Source organism: Stegostoma tigrinum, chromosome 8 (genome assembly GCF_030684315.1).
Source record: "Stegostoma tigrinum isolate sSteTig4 chromosome 8, sSteTig4.hap1, whole genome shotgun sequence".
NCBI lineage: Eukaryota > Metazoa > Chordata > Chondrichthyes > Orectolobiformes > Stegostomatidae > Stegostoma > Stegostoma tigrinum.
This window is the reverse complement of record NC_081361.1, coordinates 56,799,635-56,825,292: the sequence shown is the minus strand read 5'-3', so window position 1 is coordinate 56,825,292 and position 25,658 is coordinate 56,799,635. Positions and strand designations below refer to the sequence as shown.

The 25,658-nt window shown below is 39.6% G+C and overlaps 1 protein-coding gene across 6 annotated transcripts in view; it reads right to left on the bottom strand.

The window, feature by feature from the left end:
* The window catches only part of fggy (FGGY carbohydrate kinase domain containing), a 490,678-nt gene that overhangs the window by 271,540 nt on the left and 193,480 nt on the right, over positions 1-25,658 (bottom strand). For 5 of the 6 annotated variants that reach the window (XM_048538754.2, XM_048538757.2, XM_048538755.2 and 2 more), the window contains one exon: positions 18,546-18,697. The exons of the other annotated variant lie outside the window; for it this stretch is intronic. In XM_048538754.2, coding sequence (XP_048394711.1) covers positions 18,546-18,697 — 152 coding nt within the window. The remainder of the gene's footprint in view (positions 1-18,545; positions 18,698-25,658) is intronic. 6 annotated transcript variants of the gene reach the window in all.

The window sequence follows — 25,658 nt, the reverse complement described above, 5'->3', positions numbered from 1 at the left end:
CAAATCTCTAAGCACAGAAAAAATACATCATCTTTTAAAGGGACCACACAATACTTTCCCCTCTCACATTTTACAAGCCAAATTATATCTTCCCACCTCCCAATCCACAAGAAGTCTACACAACTTTGCAACACGGGGCCCTGAAGGAAGCAGTGGTCCGATTTCCCACTGGTCAGTCACTGCTGCTTCCAAGTATGGACTACCTAGCTCTGCAAGAAAAAGTGCTTTAGCAACTGTGGTTAAGATTTTCAGGTGATATGCCTGCTAAAGTTAAACTGATGATCGTGTGTACAGGATGCATAATGTGAAAATGAGGCTGTCAGAGATGTAAGGGTATGAAAGCTGAATCGGGGATGAATGTTAATTTGAGCTTTGTTTGTTTGAGACTCTGTGTAGGTGAAGGAAGGGAATACAATGAATGGAGTAGTGTGCGAGACCACTGATACATTCAGAAGGAAGCAGTATGTGATGATATATTCAGAAAGCTCAGCCACTCATTGAACACCAAGGTACTGCACAATGTCCCAAGCTGTTAGTATTGACCTCACATTGACTGTCAGTTCCCATTTCCTTCATAATATCTGTCTGAAGGGAAGCGGATCTCTCTTCTCTTTATTGCTACTATGGAAAACCCTGGGCATGCCTTCTCCCCAGGTGCACCATTTCCGAATCCTCTTCCTATTCAAAGTCCTCAACAACCACATTGAACACTTGAAACAGCTGGAATATAATTCACCTTTAAAGAATGGCAGTCTGCCTTTACATAATGAGGCTATCATTAAAAAGTAAAAACCAAAAGAACTGTGGATGCTGCAAATCAGGAAGAAAAACAGAAGTTGCTGGAAAAGCTTAGCAGGTCTGGCAGCATTTGTGAAGGCAAAAAAAAGTTAACATTTTGCACCCAGTGACTCTTCCTTAGATCATGTTGCATGCCTTATTACCAACCTATCCACTCGTGTTGCCACTTTCAGGGAGCTATATGCAACCCATGATTCCTCTATATATCAATACTGCTAAAAATTCGGCCGTTTTCAGGACACCTTCCTCTTGCGTTTGACCTGCCAAAATGCATCACCTCACACTTATCCTGACTAAACTCCATCTACCATTTCTCCACCCAAGTTTCCAGTTGCTCTATATCCTGCTGCATTCTTTGATATCCTTCCTTGCTATCCAGAATGCTACCAATTTGCTCGTCATCTGCAAACATACTAAGCAAACCATTGACATTTTCATCCAAACCATTTATACGTACATATATATGTGGTTCCATAACTGACGTTTGCGGGAAATCAGTGGTCACACACGTCCAGTCAAAAAACACCCCTCAACAAAAACTCTCTGCCTTCTATGACCAAGCCAAATGCGTATCCATTATGACAACTCACCATAGATTCCACACAATTTTTACTGCAATACTAAGTCCAGCAGACAATTTTATTTTCGTAAATTGTTGCAATTGAATATAAAGATGTGAATAGATTTCTTTTCACTCTTTACGTCAGTTAATTTTCAAAAAGATGCAATTATTTCAATTTAGTATATACTTGAAAATGTAAAATCACACGATGCCATATCTCAAAAGTTTTCAAAAATAAGTGTTAGTTAAAAAGGTAAAAACTTTGCCAGAATTTCACAAAATAAATGCACACAAATACACACAAGCATGTATAAACATGCATGACTAGGGATTTCAATTAACAGATGGCTACTGCCTTACAATGGAGGCAATCTACATCAACAATGGAGTTGAGGATCTAGGACCCTCTTTTGTTTCAACTACATCTTGGCAGCTTTATGCAGTCGTCTCAAACTACTTTGTTTTCATAGTGGTGTTTTCTTTAATTACAAGTTTGCCTCTGTAAAGACTGCCATCTGCAAAGCTGCACAGACAATGGAATGATCCATCTTGGGAAACCAGGGTTTGCGGGACCAGTTATGAAATGCAGAACCACTATTCCGACTGGGTGGTTATTGGAACAATTATAGAAAATTACAGAAGCCAGAATTTATCTATAACCACGCTCCAGACCTCTTTTGCAATTATTGCTCACGTTTTGAGGGGATGGAGAGGAAGGTTCTTCTTGCACAGGTGAAGTCTATGCGCTTAAGATATTTTCTCAATGCTGTCTGGGAGGAAATTACAGAATTTTGACCCACCAACAATGAAGAAACAGCAGGAGTACATATATAAAGAACTGCAAACTCAAAAATCTTCTGTGGACAGAAACAGAGTTATCATTTCAAGTCCAGTGACTCTTCTTCAGAACTGAGTTCTGATGCTGTCAGACCTACTGAAATTTTCCATAATTTCTGTTTTTGTTTAAGGAACAATAGTATATGTCTGAGTCTGGATGGTATGTGACTTAAGGGGAACCTGGAAGTGAAAATGTGTCCAAGCACCTCCAGCTCATGTTTCTCTCAGAGAAGGAAGCTGTAGTGTGGGAGACACCAAAAAAACTTTGGCGACTTGCTAGTGTGCACCTTGGAATTCATACCATAATCATGGTACAGCAGCAGAGAGGGAATTGATCAAAAGGACTGGTTTCACCTAGATGGTATTTGGGTTATTGAATGTTGTTTCAGTTGCATCATTTAGCACAAATGAAGAATTTTCTATTTCATTCCCTTACTGGGGAACTCAATGATGATCAAGAGTGAGCTACTGAGAGATGTACAGTACAGAAACAGACACTTCAGTTCAACTCATCCCAGCCGACCAGATATCCTAGGTAAATCTAGTCCCATTTGCCAGTATTTGGTCCATATCCCTCGAAATCCTTGCTATTCATGTAGCAATGCAGATGCCTTTTCATTGTTATAATTGTATGGCCTCCACCACTTCCTCTGGCAGCTCATTCCTTTCACGTACCATCCTTTACGTGAAAAAGTTGCCAGGTAAAATCTTGCCCCTCTCACCTTAAACCTATGCTCTTTAGTTTTTGACTCCCAAACCTGAGGGAATAAATGCTATCTATATAGCCTTTCCATGACCCTCATGATTTTATAAACCTCTATAAGGTCACCCCTTAGCCTTTGATGCTCCAGGGAAAATAGCCCCAGCCAATTCAGCCTCTCCCTGTAGCTTAAACCCCCCAACCTTGCAACATCCTCGTAAATCCTTCCTGAACAATTTCAAGTTTCACAACATCTTTCTTATAGCATGGTGGTTTTTTTTAAATTCATTCATGGGATGAGGGCGTCATTGGCTAGGGAGCATTCACTGCCCATCTCTCTTTGCCCAAAGGGTAATTTAGAGTCAACCACATTGCTGTAGGTCTGGAGTCACATGTAGGCCGGACCAGGTAAGGATGGCAGTTTCCTTCCCTAAAAGGACAGTCGTGAGCCAGATGGGTTTTTCCAACAATTGACAATGGATTCATGGTCATCATTAGACTCTTAGTTCCAGATATTTATTGAATTCAAATTCCACCATCTGCTGTGGTGGAATTTGAACTTGGGTCCCCGAAACATTATCTGGTTGTCTGGGTTAACCACTAGGCCATCGCCTCCCCATTGCACAATAATTAGCTCTAACCTACTTTAGTAGCTGTGACATTTAGTCTAATTCAGTTTCTGATCAATGGTGACTCCCAGAATCAAGAAGCTGGATAACTAGAGAATTTGCTTGGCACTTGTTGAGGCAAAACATACTTGCCACTTATCAGTATAAGCTCGGAATTAATGAAAACAAATTACATAGTCTCATCCTGCTTTCCTTCTAGGTTCTATACCTTGCTATATCTTTTCCCAGCAGTCATCAAATTTCTTTTTGAAAGTAATTATAGACTTGACTTCAATAACAGCTTTTGGCTAAGATTTCCATAACATAAACTACCCTTTAAGATTTTTTCACTCTAACCTTACATTTGAGTACTCATATTACCATCTCATCAGACAATTGAAGCATTTATTTATTTTTAAATATTCTTAATGATTTATTTTAATAATTCTTCATGATCTTGTAGATTGGGTGGCATGGCAGCTCAGTGGTTAACAATGCTGCCTCACAGTGCCAAGGACCCAGGTTTGATTCCTGCATTGGGTGATTGTCTATGTGCAACGGCACGTTCTCCCTGTGTCTGTGTGGGTTTCTGCTGGGTGCTCTGGCTTCCTCCCACTGTCCAAAGATGTGCAAATTAGATGGAGTGGCCACGTTAAATACCCATAATGTTCAGGGATATGTAGATCAGGTGCGTTAGCCATGAGAAATGCAGCGTTACAGGGATAAGATAAGGAGATGGATCTGGGTGAGATACTCTTCAGAGGGTTAATGTGGACCTGTTAGGCCAAATGGCCTGTTTCCACATTGTGGGGATTCTATAAATATTCTAATCACTTCACTCCTCTAGCCTTGTGAAAGATGTATTAACTTCTCACACCTCCTTTCGTAACTAAAACCATTCATCCCTCGCAGCATCCCAATAAATCTTGGTAGTATCCAAGTGAACCAACTTCATTAATTTGATATTATTTCTTAAACTGTAGTCACTCCAAAATTAAAAATGATTCTCTAACGGTAATCCAAATGATAATCAATGTGTAATTAAAATTTTACGCCAAACATTTGAATTATCTGATTCTAGATTTAATAATCAGGACTCCATTTGTCTTTTTAGTGACTTAGGTAATTGTACTGCCATTTACTTTGTTCCAAATTACATTAGTCAATTATCATTTCCTTGCTCCTTTACCATTTCATCCTATGCTGATTGTCCTTTCATTATGAAGAATCACGTCAAAAGATATTATTTAACCTACAATATCTCAATCAAGCATCATTCTTCATTGTGTAGCTGAATAATAATCCCAATTTTAACTCAGACAGTCTACTAGGTGGATAGAAGACCAAAGCAAGCAGTAAACATCCATTACCTATCAATGAGGGTGGGATGATTTTAACACTGGGGTTTTGTTTTAATATGGTTGACAGCTGCACATCCATTCCATTGACTCAAGAAATACACCATTTTCTCTGCACAAAACCACTTGTCATGGACATCATGGAGTCCCATATGTGCATATGCTGCCAAGCAGCAACCTTGAAAGGCCTATGCAGTGCAAAGGGTCCATATGTAATAGTGCAATGCACAGTAACAAAAATTATACCAGACTCTTGTAAAAAAAAAAGGCCAATGGACTTGCAAGAGCACCAAGGGTGTTTTCTCTTCCTCTAAATCAACCACACTTGGCATTACTTCTTTCAGCTTCTTCCCCGGCATTCTGAACAAATTTTTCTCCTTCATCACTTACTTTCATCACCACAAGGACACACTCCAACAACGCTCTTTCTCCATACAATCTAGTCATTTTTGGTGCTGCTTTGTACCAAACATCAAAAGCATCGTCTTCTCAGATTCTTGCACTTTTAAGACCAGCAACTCCACAGATCCCCTCTTCTGTATTATTTTTGCTAATTTTGCTTTCTAATTGATCATTGTCAAAAGCTTACTTCTTTCATATCTTCAATAATCTCCTTCTCTCAATAATTGCAACAGATGCATAAATTGTACACGTCTCCATGTATCTTTCAATTGCTACTCACTAAATTTCCTTTCTGCAAGGCTAGGCAGTGAAACATGCCAGGAACAGGAACAAGAACTAGATCAGGGAAGCTTACCTGATACAATAGGCTTCACTGAGCAAGAAGCCCTGCAGATTAGTCAACTGGAGAAAAAGTTACAAGCATTCACAGTAGCAAAGTCACTGTTGTTTATTGTCCTTCAATGACATCAGCAAATGCTCAGTAAGCTTCATAAATGTAATCTAAAGTTTGTCATTTGTTACTGTCCAATATCTCAGTACCATCCTAATATTCCTTTATATTCTATAGTAATTACGCAGCATCTGGAACCTGCTGAAGAAGATGGTTGAAAGGAGCACAACTTTCCTAAAGATATACTGTCATATGCTCCATCATGCCAAGCACCAACATAGACATTGGCAATCTGTACAGCAGAAGCTGGTGAAATAGCCAGCGCATATCATCAGCAACTAATGGCAGAGAAGCCAATCAGATAGCTTCATCAGAGTATTACAATGTTGAGAACTTCAGGTTTGCAGCAATCACCGAATAATTTCAGTACTATGTCTAAAAGTATGGAGGAGTTCAATTTGAACATGTGTGGTGTCATCTCCCACATGGGGCTATGAAATCAACTGGAACAACTCTCTAGTAGTGGCTGGGGTGCAGCATTCTATACCAGGCATATGCAGACTTGAATACCAAGAAGTTGCGACCCATAAGCGTTTTAAGTCCCTCAACACAGGCAAACAAAGTTCTCCAGTATCCTTGCTGAAAACACAAGAGGTACATTTCATAGTAGTTGACTTAGGAAACTTTCTTATATGAAAAACAGGATGGGTTGATACTGAGTGGGAAATGAATTGAAGGCAAATTTTGTATTGGGAGTTAAATTCATCATCTTAATCACATTTGGCAATGTGGTCTGCACTGTGGTTTTACAACAGCTGAGTCTACATTGTCAGTATGTCATTGATATAGAAGCTGGCTGAATTGTTTCAATATTCTTTTATGTGAGATTAAGGGAGGGGACATAACAAGAACTGTCACTGCAGAGGGTCTTTGTGCAAGTTTTCGGGGAAGGTGAACAAACAGGTCACCCTAATTATTATGCAATTAACTTAATACATGCATCTCTTGCTTCAAAACATTGTGATGGTCCTTTACTTCTGCACTCCCTCACTTACATTCTGGTATTCATTTACAGGAAAGTTCTTCTCTACTATGCCTTCTCCAAAGTCTCTTTGTTTGGCAAAGCTGTACACCATATAGGAATCTACAAAGCACAGCTACCAGATCTGACTAAACACCAAAACAGTTATTCTGGTTCAGGAGAGGTTGAGTTTTACAGGAATTGCATGAAACAACCTGTCACATTCCTCACACAATTGAGCATTAGGGAAGTAACTGAATTATAGAGGATAACCCTGTCTGGGTACTGTGCACAAATTGAGATGATGTACTTCACTAATTGGAAACCAGTGGACATTAGTGAAACAGATGTTTTTCTTACTCACAAACAAGAGTATTCCAGCTGGTGTTCTGGTGCCCAAATGACAAAATGGATTTAATTAATAATGCCCTGATTATGCAAGAAACCAACCATTTCTGCCAATCCTCAAGCACTCTGTTATTGGCTAATTAGGTCAATATGGAAAGTAATATACTTGTCAGCCCTGGTAAACAGAGCATCAGTGCCCTGGAGATGCAGGTGACAAACACTGCATCAGTTTTTAACCACTCAACCTAATCTGGTAATGAAAATATCCGAGAATCTCAGTGCAACAACGGAAATACTTTATTATGAAATACAAAATTAAGGTTCTATCTTATGTTGATACATCAGTCATAATAAACACACAAGTACCATTCATTCAGGCAACTTTCACCAAGTCGGCTTACTGGATGGAACTGCAACCTGCAGTTGTGTCCCAAGTCCAAGCTGCATGCACCAGGCCACTAAAGTGCTTACCTTTAAATTTCACCCCAACACAGCATTTTCTACATTATCTCTTTGTATTCATAGTAGTTCATAATTGTTAGACCTGAAAGTTATGTAATAAGGTTTTGGAGTAGATCTGGAGCTCGGGTTGTGGGTGTTGAGGTTGGTTGGCTAGCTGAGCTGGCTTGTTGTTCCGCAGACGTTTCGTTACCATGCTTGGTAACATCCTCAGTGCAGCCTCTGATGGCTCTGGTTACCATGGTATAATGGTGAACACGCTGGTTTCTGAACTCTGTGATCCGAGTTCAAATCTAGGTGTAGCCTGCTTCCTGGTGAAGTGAGTGTGGCGAGCCTTGAAAAGTCTCATTTGTGAACACTATTTAAAAGGGCAACAATGCATTGCAGCAACATGGAACTACGCTGCAAACACTATTTAAAAGGGCAACATCATACTGCAGCAACATGGAACTACGCCAAGAAGAATAAGAATACCTCTTCCAAGTGTTCAAGGATAATGGATATCCAAAGAACTGGGTCAGGAGATGCCTACAGGAACCACATCGAAAAGATTCTACACATGCTGACATACTCACCACACTATCCTACGTCAGGAACATGTCAGAAATCACCACATGACTCTTACGACCGCTATGCATCAGTGTGACAGCCACATCAACCCTGCGACAAGTGCTCACCTGAACAGAGACTGTGAGAACCACTACATCAGTCAAACAGGAAGGAAATTAACAACAAGAGTATATGAACACTAACTGGCTACGAAAAGACATGACCAATACTCACTCATCTCAATCCACATGGACAAGGAGAACCACCACTCCGACACCAAGATCCTGGGACAGACTAGACAGAGACAAGCACGAGAATTCCTGGAAGCATGGCACTCCACAAAGCATGCTATTAGTAAACACATTGAACTTGACCCCATATACATTCCACTACGGAGGAAACCCAAAGTGAGGCAATCCATCACAACGGACCCCAAAGTTTAAAAGCCAGGAGGGAAAACACACCGACGCTTCAGAGGATGTTACCAAGCTTGGTAACAAAATGTCTGCAGAACAGGAAACCAGTTCGGTGAGCCAACCAACTTCAACAGTTATGTAATACAACATTAATAAAAGAGTCAATCGTCTGTAGGAAAACAGTTAATTTCTACACTAACAATTTTATATTACTCATGCCGATTATTACGTAGAACATAGAACATTACAGCACAGTACAGGCCCTTCGGCCGTCGATGTTGTGCCGACCTGTCATACTGATCTCAAGCCCATCTAACCTACACTATTCCATGTATGTCCATATGCTTGTCCAATGACGACTTAAATGTACCTAAAGTTGGCGAATCTACTACCGTTGCAGGCAAAGCATTCCATTCCCTGACTACTCTCTAAGTAAAGAAACTACCTCTGACATCTGTCCTATATCTTTCACCCCTCAATTTAAAGCTATCCCCCTCGTGCTCGCCATCACCATCCTAGGAAAAAGGCTCTCCCTATCCAACCTATCTAACCCTCTGATTATTTTATATGTTTCAGTTAAGTCACCTCTCAACCACCTTCTCTCTAATGAAAACAGCCTCAAGTCCCTCAGCCTTTCCTCGTAAGACCGTCCCTCCCTACCAGGCAACATCCTAGTAAATCTCCTCTGCACCCTTTCCAAAGCTTCCACATCCTTCTTATAATGCGATCACCAGAACTGTACACAATACTCCAAGTGCGGCCGCACCACAGTTTTGTACAGCTTCACCATAACCTCTTGGTTCCGGAACTCGATCCCTCTATTGATAAAAGCTAAAACACTGTATGCCTTCTTAACAGCCCTGTCAACCTGGGTGGCAACTTTCAAGGATCTGTGTACATGGACACCGAGATCTCTCTGCTCATCTACACTGCTAAGAATCTTACCATTAACCCTGTACTTTGCCTTCCGGTTACTCCTACAAAAGTGCATCACCTCTCACTTGTCTGCATTAAACTCCATTTGCCACCCCTCAGCCCAGCTCTGCAGCTTATCTATGTCTCTCTGCAACCTACAGCATCTTTCGTCACTATCCACAACTCCACCGACCTTAGTGTCGTCTGCAAATTTACTAACCCATCCTTCTACGCCCTCATCCAGGTCATTTATAAAAATGACAAACAGCACTGGACCCAACACCGACCCTTGTGGTACACCACTAGTAACTGCTCTCCAGGATGAACATTTCCCATCAACTACCACCCTCTGTCTTCTTTCAGCTAGCCAATTTCCGATCCAAACTGCTATATCTCCCACAATTCCATTCCTCCGCATTTTGTACAACAGCCTATTGTGGGGAACCTTATCGAACGCCTTGTTGAAATCCATATACACCACATCAACCGGTTTACTCTCATCTACCTGTTTGGTCACCTTCTCAAAGAACTCTGCAAAAAAACACTATAAATATGTGATATACACCGTATGCTTCTGTGACTTAATGCATGATGCATTCTACTAACTTGTGTTATTCCAACACTAGTATTTTTTCTTCCTTTGCTTTTTTCTATCCTCTTTATCCTAAAACTGTATCAGACTTTAGGCAGCAAAGAAGTTCTCAGCTTTGGTGACTTTTGAAGCCATTACAAAAGTATGTCCCTTGATCCTGTCAGATAGAGTTGCTTAATGGAAGGAATATTAGGCCAACAGTATTATCCTAAGCTGTTCAGCTGACATCAGTGCAGATTGAAGAGTGAACCTGGAACTTTCCTGGTCTGCATGGATCAGTACTTTCCTAGGAAATACATTTATTCACGGCCAAATGGCATCAACCAATTCTTGTGTATATTACTCCCTTAGTTTTGTTGAGCTTCTACTGCTTGAACCTCATTAGCTTTTCTTTTACAGTTATAAAGTTAGAAGGCTCCAGCTGCTCAAAGCAGACAGAAAACAATTCACATTTGGCACTCATTGCTCAGCAGCTGGCATTATTAGGGCCAGATGAAGAAAGCAAAAAACTTATTCTGGATAGGGCAGAAAGGAACAAAAAAAAATTCTAACTTGCATCTGACAAACATTTACAAGCCATATGTCAACTTGAAAGGCATGATATACTGTTTCTGGTATGGTACCAATTAACTCCAAAGTTTAAATATAAACATGCTATTAAATTTTCTAATTATTATATTTTGTTAATTCCCAGAAACAGGTTTTCCAGTCAAGCAATATATTTGACAAAATTAATAGCTTTCATTACATGTATGAATACAATTTGAACAAGGTGTTTCTGTAGTCTATACTTACCTAAACCATTTGTGGGAATGTTTGTAAAATATAACATGTTTCACATGAAACTTGTAAATGAAAATGAATTTAAAGGTTTGACAGTTAGCTGCCCTTGGGCCTGCTTTTTCACAATCTCTTGTAATATACCGATTAGAAATCTTGTTAAACGTAGTACACGTGGTCAGTGATACTGCAGAGCAAATAGTTAATAAAGTATTGCTTGACTTAATTTAGCAAGAATGTACAAATCAGAACAACAATTGGGAAGACTTGTTTCTACTTGATTCATGTTTCTAAATAAATTACTGTGACCATATTCTTTGCCGGTAGGTGAATCCTGTGTTTAGTATATTTGCACGCATAGAAGTAAATATAAGGGAACAGACCTTTTCAAAGATTTAACCAGTCCTAAGTTATTAACATCTTTACTATTTTTCTCCTTTTGAGTACTTTACTTTAAACAGAAAATAACAGAGACTTAATTAGAGAGAATAGGCATTGGTAAGATTCTAAACCTAACAATATTAATGAAGCTGAGTAAACATGCAGAGGCAAAGGATCACGATCTTCCCCTCTTTTCCAATCTTCCTCAATAAGCTATTCTCTCCTTGTTCCCATTTCTGGAGGAGCAAACTGCTACAGACGCTGGAATCTGTACTGAAAACAAAAAATGCTGGAAATCACTGCTAGTCAAGCAGCATCCATGGAGAGAAGGCAAGCTAACGTTTTGAGTCTAGATTACTCTTCTGACATCAAGTGCGATGTCCTCACTTCCCTCCCTCCACCCAATTGGACCTGTCTGTTCTTCCCTCTTTAGCAGTTAAACACACCATTGTTCCGTCATTCTCAAATTCCAATCACTTAATCTGCATTACCAGTTGCCTCTCTCCCCCAGCACTCCACCCTACTCTCCACTATTGCATAAATGCTGTGCCCTCCACACTTCATATCAGCTATAATGAAGAGTCATCTAGGCTCAAAACGTTAGCTTGGTCTCTCTCCATGAACGCTGCCAGACCCACTGTATTTTCAGCATTTTTGTTTTCTGCTCCTTTTCTGCAGCATTGATTATAACACTATTCATGCTGTACGAACATATATTCAGTTACTCCTCCTAGCCAGGATCTTCAAATAATCGATAAACGCAAAATACTGTGGATGCTGGAGATCTGAACAAAACAAAAGTATAAATGTTGGAGAAACTCAGCAGGTCTGACAGCATCCATATACAGACAAAGAAATCATTGCATCCTCAAATCATCGCATCCATTTTCAGAAATTAAACAAAAAAAACTTTATCTCTATTATACATTAATGGACACAGGTAAAGTCTTAAAACAGCAAAATGGAACAGTTCTCCTGTACTACTGATGGAATATATTTAAGGATATTGAATAAATGATGTAAACTCCAATCACACATGATAATGAGCCTGATGATAAACACACATGGAACATCAGCAATCTGAATTCTTTAGGAAGCGCTCCAAATCACTAAGCCCATGGAATGAGCAGCCACAACAATGGAAGAAAGAACCTCTATTAAAAACTTTCTTGATTGCAGAAAATGTCCTTGTTTCTCAGCAGTTTCTCATAAATCATAAATGTTCCATACTAGACTACTTCTGGTCAAAATTGTCAGGCTTTACATTAACATTACATGCAAAATTAGAATTCATGCTAAGTAAGGTGATAAACAGGGCAGATGGCCAAAAGCTTGGTTAAAAAGAGTAATTCAAGAAGCATTCTAAAGGAGTAAAAAGATAAAGAGACAGAGGGGTTTAGGGCAGTATTGGAAGGAAACTACAGAGCTAAGTGTCTTGGCGGTTTAAAGTACGGCCACTAACAATGGAGTAATTAAAATCAGAGACGCTGAAGAGTCCAGAATTAGAGGAGCACAAATATGTTGGAAGATCATGGGGCTGCAGATTACAGAGACAAGAGGGGGTGAAGTCAAGGAAGGATTTGAAAAGAAGAATAAGAATTTTAAAAGCAATACAATGTTTGACCAGGACTCAATGTAGGTTTGTGAACAACAGGGTGATAGGTGAACAAGACATGGTGAAAGGATATGGTCAGTAAAGTTGCAGGGAAGCTGGCCAGGATTCCATTGGAATAGTCAAGTCTAGCAATAACAAAGGCACGAATGAGTAATTCATACTAAATTAATGGAAGGCTGTTAAGTGAATAGTTATTGAAAACATACTGTTATTGATTGCAAAAAGTTTTAAAACCTATCAAATTTATTGTTTTTGGATTTCATTGAAATCATTCTCACACATGATCATATCATCATAAAGTACCTACTCTTGATCAGTTAAGATTCTCTCAGTTTCAAAATCATCTCTTGACAACAAAACATCTTTCTCTCCATCTCAAAAAACGAGATTGTCTGCAATTTTGAATAATGAGTTTTTAACCTTGATAGCAATTGATGACGTGATGAGAAGTTGGAAAGCACAGATTTCCTTTTTGCATCTTTTTCTTATACTGTTAACCATCCACATACTGTATTCGGTGTGAACATGTTCCTTAAACAGTGCGTTGAGGCACTCAGCCAAAGTTGAACTACAATCTTACACCCCCTAATATAACCACAACTTTGCTGCAATTTATCTGCAGTTATCTCTTGATTTCATCAGTCATGGTACCTGAAAACATCCCACACAGATAAGTTGCGTTTTTCATGAAGCCAGGAAAACTATTCCACACATTACCACTTTATAACTTCACTCTATCATCATCCATTCAACAATTGTCATGAACTTATACAAAAACTCCTCAAGGGATCTTGGCATTCTATTTGGTCTAATGTTTGGAAACTATTAAAGATTTTAAGTTTGTTCCAACAGCCAGACAGGTTAGCACCTCTGTGAACCTGTCTTCACAGGTTCTATGATTTTTATTAGAACTTTCTGGACATTTTCATTTTTGAACATTTCTTCTCCACAACTTGGTTGCTGGTCATATTGAAATTTGTGCACATTTGTTTTTGAATACAATGATCCTCATGTTTTTGTTACTGTCACTTGATGAATTGTTGGAAAATTGTCATTTTGTGACTGGCATCTTATCATGGTCTCTGAGCATTCTTGTTCTATTTCAGCATTAGAATTCTTTTCTGAAGGCAACTAAACCAACTGTGCACTGCTCTGAAAGCTTTTTTGGACTCAGGACTTGATTTGATCTACTTAAGTGCACATAAACACATTGCAATTCTGTATTGTGACATTGCATTGTCATTATTATGACAATGAAACCATTCTGACAATTTTCAACAAATCATTTAAAATCAGACCATGGTGCACTTGCTTTTGAAGATCTCCTATTCTCACATTAGTTTGTCACAAACATCAAATTTCCTCACTACAATGTTGTTCCTTGAAAAGTCAACTTTTATCCTGAAACCAACATTCTAAGTAACTTGCTTTTGAAAGCAGCAGACAAGCTCTATTTGTTGTTCACCATGCAGGGTCTTCTCTGTGTTGCTGTGTCTTAAACTCTCATGCATCTTCATAACACATATCCCCTGCCCCAGCCCTTCTGCCCAGTTAAATAAAACATGCACTTATAGGTGCAAAAACTGAAGTTGACTATGAATGTAAGCACAGTTTGTCTAGGTTGGAGGATCTATACTCCCTATACCTACATAAACACAATTCTCAGAGCTGGAAAATGGGGTAATCTTAGACATCAAGTTGATTTACATGTCGTGATATATGGTATGTTAAACATGTGCTCTTTTGATTCTTGATCCTTCCATCAAGGACCCTCATGATTTTGAATATCTCTATCAAATCTCCTCTCAAGTTTCTCCTCTCCAATAAGAACAAGCCCAGCACGTCTTATCTTTCTACACAACTAAAGTTATTCATCTCTGAAACCAATCTTGTGACAGCATTAGCTTCCCAATATGTGCTGTCCAGAACTAGATGCAATATTCCAGATGAGCCTGAACTAATATTTATGTTGAATTAACATAAAGTCATTGCTTTTTGACTCAAGACTTCTTTTACTAAAAATTGCAGAATGTTGTATGCTTTATTAATCAGTCAACTTAGAGTCATACTGCATAGAAACAGACCTTTGGCTCAACAGGCCTAATCCAATTTGCTAGCATTTAGCCCATATCCCTTGAAACCCTTCTTATTCATGTACCCATTAAAATGCCTTTTAAATGTTGTAATTGTATGTGCCTCTACCACTTCCTCTGGCAGCGCGTTCTATACATGCACCATCCTCAGTTACCCCTCAAGTTCATTTTAAATCTTTCCCCTCTCACTTTAAATCTTTCCCCTCTAGTTTTGGACTCACCCACCCTGGCTATTCACCCTAGTCATTGGCCATTGACCCTATCCATGCCCCTCATGATATAAGGTCACCCCTCAGCCTCTGATGGTCCAGGAAAAAAAAAGCCCCCATTCAGCCTCTCCCTATAACTTAAACCCTCCAGTCCTGGCAATATCCTTGTAAACCTTTTCTTCACCCTCTCAATTTTAACAACATCCTTCGTATTGAAGAGTTACCAGAATCATACACAGTATTCGAAAGGTAGCCGAAACAATGTGTTGTACAGCCATGACATCCCAACCCCTAAATTCAATGTTCTGACCAATGAAGGAAAGCATACCAAATGTCTTCTTCACCACCCTGTCTACCTGCGACTCTATGTTCGAGGAACTATGCACCTGCACCCCACATCTCTTTGATTGGCAACAATTCTTAGGGCCCTACCATTAAGTGTATAAGCCCTGCCCAGGCTTGCCTTACAAAAATGCAGCATCTTACATTTATCTAAATTAACTCCATCTGCTACTCCTCCCCCATTGTTTTGCCACCTTCAATAAGTTATGCACACAATCATTCCTGCTTATCATGAGGGTTCCGTTCCTGAGAACCCTGTGAATGATGAAATTCGCATGTTAAGCTCATTTAGAAGTAGGTTAAAAATAAGTTACAAATTGCAGATTTGCGAGCTTTTTCCATGAATTTGGAACTTTGTTTTTACTTATTTGCCTGGATAGCCAAATTCATGATTCTTGATTTTCAAGAAAGTGAATTTATTGTATACAGGACAAAGTCACAGATTTAAATTTGTACCCTTCATTCTATATCATCCCTGTGTGTTCACTCTACCAAAATGTATCACTTCACACTTCTCCACAATAAATTTCATCAACATTTTGTCCATTCCACCAGTTGTTTATGTCTTTTTTAAGTTCTAGGGTATACTCTTCATGGCTTATAATACTTCCCAGTTTTGTAGCATCCACATACTTTGAAATTTTGCCTCATATGTCAATCTGGGTTATTAGCATATATCAGGGAAGTGGGGTGCAGTTTCCTTTAGTCCGATAAACAAAATTCACTACTACTCTTTGTTTCCTGTCATTGAGCCAATTTTGTATCCATTTTATTACTGTCCTTACTTTTCTATGAGCTCTAACTTTATTCAAAATCTTTTATCAGATGTTTGGAAATTGATATTGACTATATCAACAGCATTGCCCTCATCAACCTTCTCTATTATCTCATTCAAAGATTCAAGATGTTTGTGAAACTTGCTTTTTTTGCATTCACAAATTCAAGCTAGCATTCCTTACTTTACAGGCATTTGTCCTCAATTATATATTCTAAAATGTTCCCCACCATTCAAGTTAACCTGACTGGTTTTTAGTGGTTGGTTTGACCCTTTCCCACTTTTTCTGAACAAGGCTCTAACATGTGTAATTGCACCAGCCCTGAGTCTAAGGCTGACTGGAAGATACGGCCACTGCCTGTGCAATTTCTACTTTCACTTTACTCACCATGAGGTTCTCCATGGCCATTTTGGGTGGACAACAAATACTGGTCTAGCCAATGATACGCACAAAGAAAGAATTTTTAAAAAGTGTCTTTGACTGCAAATCATCCAGTCCTTGTCAATTATCAAGTTGATGTACAGATAGCCTATCAACCTTAAACCTTCCAAGAGTCTATAAGACCTCCTCTTTCACCATGAGCTGACCAGTATTTCCTTTCTTTGTGAAAGACAGGCTTTTTAAAAAATGTATTAATTTAATACTTCATCTACAGCCCTTGCCTTCAAACATAAATTCTATTTTTGATCCATAATCAACCCCACTTCTCCTCTGAAGAGATAACAAAGTGTGGAGCTGGATGAACACAGCAGGCCAAGCAGCATCTTAGGAGCACAAAAGCTGACATTTTGGGCCTAGATCCTTCATCAGAAAACTTTTTTTTCTGATGAAGGGTCTAGGCCCGAAACGTCAGCTTTTGTGCTCCTAAGATTCTGCTGGGCCTGCTGTGTTCACCCAGCTCCACACTTTGTTATCTCGGATTCTCCAGCATCTGCAGTTCCCATTGTCTCTGACCACTTCTCCTCTTACACCTTTTTTTAAACAATTTATAAACCTATAAAAAAATGTAGAAAATGGAGACTCCTGAGACTAATTACACTAATTTCTGTTTGATATCATAGTGGTCTTGGGAACTTTCATCTGTCCTACTGTCTGGAATAGGAACAATAATCTCAATCCCACTTCATGGTAAGATAAACAGGTGTCAATGATACCAGTTCAGGGCCACATTTTCTGTCATTTGAGTGCCCACATCACAATGTAGGTATTGTGGGCTTTTGCCGAATGTAAGCAGTAGGAAAAGTGACAGCAGAAGGTCATTTACTGACTGAAAGACGATCTTTCCTATACAACTGGCTTCATCTGCAAATGAGTGATTAGTTGTTAATCTATCAGCTTTAACATGTAGATTTGAAGCCAGAACCTAGGCCTAAATTACTAAGTGTGCCTCTCTTCTGCCACTCCATTGATTTATGAGCAACGTTCAGACTTAGACCCCTGTTGTTGGGTATTAGAGGCTTGGGCTGAGAAACTTCCCCCTGTGGGAATTCTCTGTCCTCAACCAACCCGCTAAAACCAATTTCCAGTATCTGGAATTTGAAAACTAACCCAGTGACCTGTATCCCATCAAGTATCCCACGTTGTCAGATTTTCTGTCCCTAGCTTTTATCTTGGGAGTGAGGTTTGGGCTTTGACACAAATGTCCAGAAACATAGTAGATAGGAGCAGGAGAAGGCCATTCAGCCCTTCAAGTCTGTTCCACTTTGCATCACAATCATGGCTGACCATCCAAGTCAACAGCCTAATCCTGCTTTCTCCCCATAACCTTTGATCCCATTTGCCCCAAATGTTATTTCTAGCTGTCTCTTGAAACATTCAACGTTTTGACATCAACTGTTTCCTGTGGTAATGAATTCCACAGGCTCACCACTATTTGAGTGAACAAATGGCTCCTTATCTCCATCCTAAATGCTCTACGCTGAATCCTTAGTCTGTGACCCTGGTTCTGGACGCACCCACTGCTGGGAACTGAAAATGATTTGATTTCAGCAGGAAATATAATAATAGATATCTTAAGTAGGAAGCCACACAGCTATACAGCTCACACAATAGGGTAATGCCTGGAGAAGGTTAACTTCAAATCAGTCACATAAGCATTCTCTGTGAAGCACACGTACAAAAGTAGCTCAGTTTGAAATTCTTGCAGAATTTGCCTTTTTTCCAGATTTATTCCATTCAATGTTTAGCTGAAAATTATACTTATACAATAATCTACATAGTGCCGGAATGGAATATCTACCTCAATTTCATATTGTCCTGGGATCTTTCTTTAATTAAGTTGTAAAGAAGAGAAAAATGCAAAAACAAATACACTTGCAAGTTTCTTTTCTGCTTAGCAATGCTTTTCAATACCTCTTATTTGTAGTAAAGAGGTTTAAAGATAAAAGACTTACTTCTTTTAACCACAGAAGTTTAGGTGGCTGCATTTCTGGAGACATTACTCCACCCACATACTTTAGCACATGGTGTTTTGTTTGATTTATGCGGTCTACTTGATCAACTGCTCTGTGATCCATCCACATGATAACATTCCTGTTGTTTATGCCTGTATTATGTGAAGCAGAAAATCGTCAAAACCACAGCATAACACATCTTTTAATAACATGATTCCCTCAATATGTCAAGAAACAGAAGCTGCATTCCAAATATCACTACAGATTGTCAAGTAGCAATTATTTTTTGGCAATGAAGCTAACTTTCCAATCATTTCATCCCTGCCTTAGAAAAGCAAATCCAAAAGCATATTTAGAATAACGCAGATGAACACCATTACATGTATAATCAAGCAAAGCTAAACCAGGGAAACCTGTACTTCACTTTTTTTGAGTTTTGCTGGGCAAAAGTGGCAGCTTTTAAGTATATGTTTAAATGGAAAATGAATCAATAATATCGACTATTTGATACCTAAAGGTTGATTCTGAGTCTATTCTTTGACAGTTAGTCTGAAAACTCAAAGTCAGACACTTGCATGCATAATGCCTGCACACAAATAATGGTGAAGTTATTTTTATACACAGTAATAGCAAGTTTAACTGAACAATATTTTTCTGTAAACTTAAGATAACTTTTTTTTTGAAAACAATAACATTTACAAAATAGCATTTGGGTACAACTTATGGAGAGTTACTGCATGTTACCCTTTTAGTCCAATTAATCATATTGCATAAACTTTATAAATGCCAATCTGGATTGATACATGTTGCTGTGCAACATGGCAACGGGGGATGGTCATGCTGATGGGGTGCACAGGACTCCCCTATTGATGTGCCCCTCTGGCCCCATTTTCTTCCCATCTTTTTGAAGTGGCCCTTTCAAAGATGGCCTTCATACTCTGGTTGGCCTAGCTGTGCCCAGTATTCTAGATATTTCTTAATCAACCCATTCAGAGATGTCATTGTGCACTTCTGGTGCAGGTGGAACTTGAACCCAGGCCACCTAACCCAGAAGTAGGGACTCTGCATCTGTGTCACAAGATCTCTTGCTCCGTATTTTAAGGCAGTGAGGGCGGACAGAGGTCCTTAACTGTCAAATTAATTGGTAATTCAGAGCCTCAAAAGGCCAATAGGCAATTGGCCTTGTGGACAACTTGTGCACCCACTGTTTTATAGGGACAGTTGGAAATGGGCAAGAGGGTAGTGAACCAGACCCCATATATATTGCATGTGCCTCCTCTGTCATGATACATTCATGGATGGAGGGGGGCATAACGTCATGCCTATAGTTTCAATGTTACTCAAACCAACTGAAAGAAAGTCTTCTCTTTTATTTGCTAGCTGCAGAAATCCTAAGTGAGTTCAGTCTGATAATTCCCCACATCTTATTGATGTTACAGTTAAATATTAGCTGCAAACTAATTCATGAAAATATGAAAAAACACATAAGAAATAAGGAAGTCACTGATGTGAAATGTAGAGATCATTCCGAATCACTACGTTGGCAGAAATCACTTGAAAATGCTGATTCTGACTGACATGGTGAAGGAGTACTCTATTTTTTTAATATAACATGCTTCCCCAAGACAATACAGAAAACACATAAATGATTAAGTTTACTGATCACTCAGTCTCAGAGCAGGAGTATTGCATTACCTCTGATTCAATGCTTGTGGCCTCTCAAATGGGAAGACAAAATTGATAAATTTATCTTCAAACAATACAGCATCAATTGTGAAAACTGTCAGGCTCCCAGTGAAAATCCAATCTCCCAACAATCCTCACATACCCTCCACCTGCCAGCAAAGTCTCCATAACAGAGATCCTAACAGAGACCTACATTTCCTCAAACAGTTAACATATTGCCCTGGAGCAACAATGAACTGGCTGATTCTTCGGATCACCAGCTGCGTAGAAGTAACTCTCAGAGTTTTGCCGATCTCATTGATACTGTTAAGTCTATTTTCCCATATATCACTGAGTAGGTGCCGAGCACAAGCATTATGGCAGGAATGTGCTCACATGGTGGTTCTGGATCTCTAATTTGCAAACAATATGTCATTTCATATGGGTCTAAAATAGGCAAATAATGTTTCTCTCATGTTAATAAAAGCAAAACACCATAGATCCTAGAAATCTGAAGTAAACACAAAAGGTTGGAGAAACTTGGCAGCATCTGTGGAAATAGAAACAGGGTTAATGATTCAGGTCAGAGAGTCATAGACATAAAGTCACACAGCATAGAAAAGGCCTTTTGGCCCACGATGTTTATGTCTACCAAACTTAAAGCTATACTAAATAAAAACCGTAAGAACTGCGGATGCTGTAAATCAGGTCACCAGACCCGAAACGTTAACTCTTTTTTCTCTTCACAGATGCTGCCAGACCTAAGCTTTCCCAGCAACTTTGTTTTTGCATCAAACTACACTAATTCCATTCACCTGCACTGGGTCCACACCTTACTGTTCCCTGGCATTTTAAGTACTCATCCAGATGCTTGTTAAATGTCACAAGAGTACCTTCCTCCACCACCCTTTCAGAAAGTACGTTCCACGTTTCTCCCACCTTCTGGGTGAAAAAATTCTTTGTCAGATCTCCTCTAAATCACTTGCTCCTCACCTTAAAATTATACCCTCAGGTTCTAGACACATGTGGGAGGGAAGAGATTCTCAAGATCTACTCTGTATATAAGTCTCATTATTTTATATACCTCATCAGAATCACCCCTCAACATCCTATGCCCCAAGAAAAGCAAACATAGCCTCTCCAGTTTCTCCTCATAACTGAGGCTTTCCATTCCAAGAAACATCCTGATGAACCTCCTCTGCACATTCTCCAGTGCAATCAGGTCCTTCTGATAATGTGGTGACTAGAACCACACACAGTATTCCATCTATGGCCTAACCAATATTTTATAAAGTTGCAACAAAACTTCCTTGCTCCTATACTCTACACCACGGCTAATGAAGGCAAACATCCTGTAAGTCTTCTTCACCGCCCTGTCTACCTGTGCTGACACCTTCAGGGATCTATGGATTTATATACCAATGTCCCCTTGTTCCTCAGGTCTCCCTAGGAACCTTCAAAAGCGAATCGCCTTGCACATTTCAGGATTAAATTCCATCTGCCGTTGCTCTGCCCAGTTTACCAGCTGATTTATATCAAACTGCAGCCTGTGACAATCCCCTCAGTATCAACAATATCACTAATTTTCATATCATCTGCATTTAATAATTATAAGTTTTACATTCAGATCCAAGTTGTAAATGTAAATAATCAACAGCAAAAGTCCCTGCGCAGATCCCAGTGGTACACAGCTGTTCACAAGATTCTGATTACAAAACAACCCTCCATCATCAGTCTTTGCCTCCTATTTTTAAGCCAGTTTTGGATCCAGTTTGCCAATTTGCCTTGGATCCAATGGACTCTTCCCTGCCGCACTAGCCTTCCATGTGGTACCTCGACAAAGGCCTCACTGAAGTTTATGCAAACATGTCACAACTATCGTTTCAAAAAACTCAGGTAAATCTCAGTTTAGGGCGGCACGGTGGCTCAGTGGTTAGCACTGCAGCCTCACAGCGCCAGGAATCCGGGTTCGATTCCAGCCTTGGGTGACTGTCTGTGTGGAGTTTGCACATTCTCCCCGTGTATGCGTGGATTTTCTCCGAGTGCTCCAGTTTCCTCTCGGAGTCCAAAGATGTGCAGGCTAGGTGGATTGGCCATGCTAAATTGCCCAAAATATTCAGGGGTGTGTGGGTTATAGGGGAATGGGTCTGGGTGGGATGCTCCAAGAGGGGGTGTGGACTTGTTGGGCCAAAGGGCCTGTTTCCACACTGTAATCTAAAAATTCGTCAGACAAGATCTCCCTCCAACAAACAAAAAGTTTAGCCTGCAAAGGATTCATCAGCTACTGAAGATGAGAACTATTTCAATCTCCCTAAACACATAGCATCTAGTCACATTTCACATATTTCTGACACTGAAGAAGCACTACTTTAGAGGGTAAGAATTCATGAGATGCATTGAACTAAAGGGTAGCACATAGTCGTACATTGCACTGAGCACAAGCCTGCAAAATAGGCTCTAAGCAAAATCTTCATACAACTAATAATATGCATGCAGACATTGATGTCAGAATGGTTGGAAACAGCTTCACTCAAAATGAACGGGATTATATCATATAGGGTATTTCCAGCAGCTAATATAGACAATGGTGTCATAAAGGCAGTGACCAGAGGTGACGATGAAGTGAAGGTAATGATGAAATGAAGGTCTTCTGCATGACCAGCACCAATGTATTTTGCAGTTGGCAATGAACTGCCACACCCTCCACACCCGCTTCAAGCTACTGCCCTCTTGGTGGCCCATGAATTATCAGAAACCTTTGTGGTAAGGTTAGGTTGCAAGGTTAACACTGTGTTAAATATAAAACATTAGCACATTCCTAAAGCTCCAGCTGGACTCTTTTGAAGAGTCACTTCTTCAGCAATCAAGTCAGCTGATGAACTTGAAATGCACCCTTAAATTCTAGTTGTGTTCCATGATGAATATGTCTGATAGAAAAATACTGTTCAATATTATACTAATCAGCAATGGAAAAACAGAAACATCTTTTACCACTATGACTGATACTTATGATTTTACAGGCATTATCAAGAAACCTAACTTTCTGGGTCAAAGTTTGCTCACCGGACAAGTCTTAAAGTTATTCAGACTGCTTCCAAAAAGCAAGCATACATTTTCATAATGCAATGGTCACAAACTAATCAGAGAAAGATGCATGATTACATTATGCATTCTATCACTTGTTACTTTTTGGAGATTCCTGTCAATCAATAAAACTACGGTGACCACTGATACTGCTGCTGGGTGACCATATGAATGTAGATCGACTCCCCCACTTAACGAACAAATTTGTTGTAATGGACAGTCTCCACAAACAGTTTCCTTATTTAACTAGCACTTTGTTCCATACTTTTTGGCATCAATACTGGCTGGTAAGGCATCTGTGCTGCCTTTCCAGTTTAACCTTCCAACTTTGCTTCTGTTCATCCTCAAGAAACACAAAAATATAGCAGTATTCATGAAGGGAAGCACATTGTGACTTACTTAGAAAGCAAGGCACAGACAACAAAAATATACCAAGAATAAACATCCAATTGCTTCCATCTCTGGTATCTACAATGCATCATTGACATTGTTGGAAAGACAAAAGTCACCAGTGAAGCATGCTTTCCTTGCAGAAATATCAAGCATGCTAGCATCAATTAAACAAAAGATTATTCTACTAGCTGATGCATGCGTGCAAGATGAAAGATATTTGCATTCTCATGGATATGCAAAACAGGTTGGCTACCCATGACAAGAGCAATAAGGAGCCAAAATTTCTAATTCAAGGATGCTTTGAAAAGAAGCATGAAGGCCCTAATAAAAATCACAAGTGAGGAAACTCTGGCTGATGACTGGAGCAAATTGCAACACCAGCTGAGGCCAGTAGTTTGTCATCATGACATGTGGTTTCAGAAGCTCCAAGCAGACGCCAGCCCAGCTTCATCCCACATTACCGGCAAGCGACAACTTCATGTGTGACAGACTTTGCCTTTCCAGCTTTGGCTTCTTTAGCCATCAAAAGAAATGCAGATGATTTAATCTGACCTCAATAAAGTTCTGAGGCTGCATTCCCATCATCTCTCACAGAGGAAAAAATTTCCATTAAGCCAACCAGAAATTAGAAACATAAACCTCAAGGCCCCAGGCAGATGATAGTAACAATACATTTCAAGCGCATAACCTGACTGGACCAGAATATGCCTATATTTATGGATTCAGATCATTTAAATTGGTTTGACATACCCTGAACACATGCCTCGTAGCAAGAGAGCAGCAATAATAACCAGCACCGAAAATTAGCCGCAAGAAATCCACAAGGCAAAACACAATGTTGAATACTTGTGAAAAACAAATATTACCTTGTTCCTGGTTTCACCATCTCGTGCCTACTTCTTCTCAGATCCTCTGCCAATGATCAAAGCCTAAGCCAACAGTCCTGCACTTAACTGCAATTCAGCATCCATGCAATGTACTGACAACAAAATGAGGAAACAGCCATGACCATGGGCCTCATATCTGGCCAACATTAATAATCTATACTTATACCTATTTCAAGTGCAAATATTTTACCCTTGGGGGAAAGTCTATAACAGCGAGGAAAATCTGAAAATACTTCAAAAAACAAACCCTATTCTGCTAGCTAAGCCTGTTTTCCTGATAGACTAAGAGCTTTGAACATGTAAATCAATATACAGAATAGGACAGGAAAAGCCTTTCTCTTCCTAACATAACAGAACTATGTCATCAACCCCTTTATCGCCTTGCCTTAAGAATTGTAAATAATATCTTGGTGTAAATTCCCATTTTCAATTCAGTGTATTGTGGAGTGAGATTCACGCCACCCAGTCCACCATGGCTAGAGCAATTTTCCCACACATTATTTTGCTTTTCACCTCACCCAGACTCTCTGGCATCTTTCCCTTGGAATCACGAGAAAAGAAGTAAAAGTGCTTGCCACTGCTGGGATCTTCTAGGTTATGCCACTGTCACTGTATTTATAGCACATCTACACAGTATTTCATGGGGACTGGATATCTAGTGGAATGACACAAAGATAGGTGGTAGAACAGGTAGTGTTGAGGGAGCAGTGAGGTTGCAGAAGGGCAGGCGTGGAGAGTGCAAAGAAGTAGCAACTGGAATACAATGTGAGAAAGTGAGAGGTTGTACATTTTGTTAGCAAGAATGGAGTCACAGACTACTCTCTAAATGGGGAGGGGCTTCAGAAATCTGAAGCACAAGGAACTTGGGAGTCCTAGTTCAGGATTTTCTTAAAGTTAACTCACAGATTCAGTTGGAAGTTTGGAAAGCAAATGAAATGTCATTTGTTTCAAGAAGGTTAGAGTACAAGAGCAGAGATGTACTGCAGAGACTGCATTTGGAATTTTGTGAGCAGCTTTTGGCCCTGTTTCTAAGGAAGGGTATGCTGGCTCTGGTGGGGGTCTGAAGTAAGTTTACAAGACTGAT